The sequence below is a fragment of the Sinocyclocheilus anshuiensis genome, unplaced genomic scaffold (assembly GCF_001515605.1).
Source record: "Sinocyclocheilus anshuiensis isolate Anshui unplaced genomic scaffold, SAMN03320099.WGS_v1.1 scaffold997, whole genome shotgun sequence".
Classification (NCBI taxonomy): Eukaryota; Metazoa; Chordata; class Actinopteri; order Cypriniformes; family Cyprinidae; genus Sinocyclocheilus; species Sinocyclocheilus anshuiensis.
In genome coordinates, this window is record NW_015555715.1 from 2,083,984 (window position 1) to 2,088,294 (window position 4,311).

The 4,311-nt window shown below is 35.1% G+C and overlaps 1 protein-coding gene across 5 annotated transcripts in view; it reads left to right on the forward strand.

Annotated features, from left to right (window-relative positions):
* Nucleotides 1–4,073, forward strand: part of LOC107672232 (CMP-N-acetylneuraminate-beta-galactosamide-alpha-2,3-sialyltransferase 2-like) — a 29,198-nt gene extending 25,125 nt beyond the window's left edge. For all 5 annotated transcript variants that reach the window (XM_016465326.1, XM_016465325.1, XM_016465328.1 and 2 more), the window contains 3 exons: nucleotides 2,144–2,189; nucleotides 2,336–2,455; nucleotides 3,161–4,073. In XM_016465326.1, coding sequence (XP_016320812.1) covers nucleotides 2,144–2,189; nucleotides 2,336–2,455; nucleotides 3,161–3,334 — 340 coding nt within the window. In that variant the 3' untranslated portion in view covers nucleotides 3,335–4,073. The remainder of the gene's footprint in view (nucleotides 1–2,143; nucleotides 2,190–2,335; nucleotides 2,456–3,160) is intronic.
* Nucleotides 4,074–4,311: the final 238 nt, after the last annotated feature.

Here is a 4,311-nt window from a genome sequence, read left to right on the forward strand (position 1 = left end):
TCTCACACACACACGATGCGCAAAACTCTGCATTTGAACAGTCAATAGCAAATACTTAAACTAGTAACAAAACATACTTACAGTCGCTGATTCAGAAGCGCCAGATTGTCATAGCAAAGTCAGAATTACCTCCTCTCCTAGGTTCATGAAACGGTCGTCCATAAAATGCATTGCTGTTCTGTTGTAAGTGATCTTAAAGATTCCTAAATGCATCTACTTCCGGAAGGCCAAATAAAATGCTTTTGCTTTCGCCTAGAAACACACAGCGTCTCCCTGACATGGCTGCATCAACACTAACTGCGGTTACTGAAACCACACCTTCTTTCTTTGCGTGCACATTTGGGCGCATTATGCAAATATTCCCACATAGTGACCTAGATATGTGGGGGCGTGTTAGAACGAGCCGTTTTAGGGGGGTGTGTCAGAGTCTTAACTTTGATAAAGAATATCTCTGGTTTTGAGACTTTAGTCTTTGCAACTTCAGGGATCTTATCTATTCACGAACAGCTTGTAACACTCCAAAGAGAAAGGAAAACTTGAAATCGCATCATATGACCCCTTTAAATCATTTTTATTTTTTATTTTTATTTAAATATTTGTATTTATTTATTTTAACCACAATCTCATGTCATATTATGTCACTCTAACATGGTAAAATAAAGTAATAAGAATGTGACATCCCTTCAATAAATTAACTATTCAGAGAAAAAAATCTTGACCAATGGCGCATCAAGCAAGACAAGCAGAGAGGGAACAAATTGTCAAAAACAAAAAGTGGATCCCATTGCAAAAAAACAGAAAAATCCACATTCAGGCACTCACATAGCAAGCAAAGTAAAAAGCCTTTAATTATAAGACAAAAAACACATTAAAATATTATATTATATTATATTAAAAAACACAAACGCGTATCAGCCCAAGCCCAAGAAAAATCCACATCCAGGCACTCACATAGCAAGCAAAGTAAAAAGCCTTATCAACACCCTGATGAAGGCCTGCTTGGGCTGATACGCTTTGGTGTTTTTTAATATGTAACCCTGCCTTATAATTAAAGGTTTTTACTTTGCTATGTGAGTGCCTAAATGTGGATTTTTCTGTTTTTTGCAATGGGATCCACTTTTTGTTTTTGACGAATTAACTATTCAGTTCAGTTTTCAGACACTGTAGCTTTAATGAAAGTTTTGTCAAAATCCTGAATTTAATTTTTTTATTGTTTTATATTTTTATTTTAAATTATTTTATTTTTATAGTTTTACTTTTTTTTTCCTTTTGTTTTTTTTAAACCACATTCAATCGTTTTGTCTCTCTAAAAAAAAATATTTTTCAGACACTATAAGTTTAATTAAGCTAAAAGTGTTTAATTTGGTTGTCAAAATCTTTAATTTTGATTTGTATTTTTAATTTATTTAAATCTTAATTTTAAATATGTATTTTTTTTTATTCAATATTTTCTTTTATAAAATTTTCTTCTTTTAAATTATTTATTTTTAACCCCAATCACTCCAACATGATAAACTAAAAAATTAGAAATCCCGCACACCAATTGAACTTGCTTAGTAAATAACTTTAATATGCAACAGGAACGTCTGTTGACTAAAATGTTTCATATTTAAGTTATTTTGTTACTAAGCAAAGTGGAGTGGTGTGCAGGATTTCTCATTTTTTGGTTTATTTTGAATGTTCGTTTGATGAACATGCTTCAGATTTGGGTGTGCGAGATACTATATGTTTAAAAGAGATATATAGTACCTTCATGATAAAAAAAATTAATTAGAGTGTGACATCCCATCAATAAATTAGTTGTTCATTTCTGTTTTCAGTCACTATGTGGATTTAATAAAAATGTGGTTGTCCGTACCTGAATTTTGAGTCATAGCGGTAGTAGCTGCAGTGTGGCCAATGAGACATTAATATATTCTGTCTGTGAGCACACTGCAGTCAGTGTTCTGTACCCAGAAATGCATAATTCAAATCACACACACCGCCACACATCACCGAGCTTCATCAACAACATTCTCTACTTCACTGAAAAACACCAGAAAGTTAGCAGCAGTTCAACTCACTGTTTTTTATGAAAAGATGAAGAGATGCCAGAAGTGGGAAGACTTATAACTTTTTCTTTCCAAATCGTTCTCTCTCTCAGCACTTACGCTCCAGTGAAGCAGTTTCTGCGTGTGGATAAAGACAAGGTAATATATGCCTCTCACAGATTTATATTCTCTGAATTAAGACACTCTTTAGCCCCTGAACAATAGAACACTATCAATCTCCCATTCAGGCTCTGTTTTCTCTGTGCTGCTATAAATCTGCATACGTATCAAATAATGTCCTGTAGGTTCAGATCTTCAACCCAGCTTTCTTTAAATACATCCATGACCGCTGGACACGTCATCATGGCCGCTATCCCTCCACTGGCATGCTTGTGCTGTTCTTCGCTCTACACGTATGTGACGAGGTAAGACTTTAGGGAATATAATATAATAGGGTATATAATAATGCATACAATTCATACATGATGTTTGTAAATTGATGTCCCAAAATTTTGTTTTCTTGAAATGTGCTATCGTATCATACTGAAATTTAGAATATTATATAATATAGCAGTGTAATGTATTTTAAAAAAGTCATCTAATTCTGTGATGGCAGTGGCACAGCTGAATTTTCAGCAGTTATTACTTCGGTCTTCAGTGTTATATGATCCTTCAGAAATCATTCTAATATGCTGATTTGGTGCTCAAGAAACGTTGCTTATCAAAGTTCAAAACAGTTCTGCTGCTTAATATTTTTGGTGGAAACTGTGATACATTTTTCTTCACAATTATTTGACGGATAGAAAGTTCAAACGAACAGCTATTTGAAATAAAAATCTTTAGTAACAATGTAGAAGTCTTTACTCTCACTTCCGATCAATTTAATGTGTCCTTGCTAAATAAAAGTATTAATTAAAAAAAAAAAACTTACTGACCCTAATCTTTTGAGCTTTAGTGTGAACTACTTACATTTATATTATAAATAATATATAAAGAATGTGTGTATAGCTTTTGTTTATGTTTTAGCTTTTTATATGTACAAAAATTAAGAAATAAATAATTTTAAATGTTACATTTGATTTACATTTCAAAGCTCTGATATTGACACTGAATTCGTTTCTGTGTCATAGGTGAATGTATTTGGTTTTGGGGCGGACAGCAGGGGAAACTGGCACCACTATTGGGAGCAGAACCGCTATTCTGGAGAGTTTCGTAAAACAGGTGTCCATGATGCAGACTATGAGGCCCAGATCATTGACAAGCTGACCAAGGCTGGCAAGATCTCAGTCTTTCCTGGAAAGTGAATCTGGGCACCAGGTGCAAAAGAAATGGATCAACTGATGGACTACCATAAACAAAACCACCCATTATCCACTTGACACACATAGTGTGCCTGTTAAACGTGATCAAGAAGTAATTTTTCATGATCTTATTACTAGTCTATGCTGTCCTGAATGGACAGGATTCTGGGCAGCATCCCCATGATGTGGTGGTTTTGAGAGGAGACACTAGTACTAAATGTACTAATGTGCTTTTCCTTGCAAGCCTACCTCAACTAGGATAAGGAACTTGACTTGGCAAGGAACACTAATATCTCAACACTAATCAGCATGTTAGATATATGTGCTGGGAATGGATTTGGCTTATATTTATGACTTTTGTTGAATAGTGATGATGTGGGAACTCTTATCTCGTGCCGAGGCCCCGTAGATGAGTGAGACCAACAATTACCATAGTGTATCCTAATACTAGTAGTTCTCTGTGATTCATTAAAGATAGTTGACCCAAAAAATGAAAATTGTCGTAATTTATTCACCCTCATCTAGTTCCAAACCTGTATGATTTACTTTCTTCTGCAAAGCACAAAAGATATTTTGAAGAATGTTGGAACTGTCCATGTCAATGAGGTCAATAGGGTCCAAAGTTGTCTTGCACTGTTGTCTTCACAGAAGGAGAAGTCATACAGGTGTGGAATTGAATTAAAAGCTTGGACATAGTGGCGGGTCGTTTCACTAGCGTTATAGCGCAGCAGTTAGGCTCCTCACATCAAGTGGAAGTTACGTTCTTGCTGTTAAACCAAGCTTTGTTTTGTCTTGATATTAGTTTCGTTGTTCGTGTTTGAAATTATCACGTTAACAGTTTGCGATCACTGTGTGCTCACAGCAGTATGAACAACTTTGTCTTTTTGGTTTGTTCGTTTTTGCTAATTACGTTTGAGTACTGATCGTTCCTCTGGTCTGAGGAGGATGGGCCAATACTCGACACCAGGAGCTGAAACCAC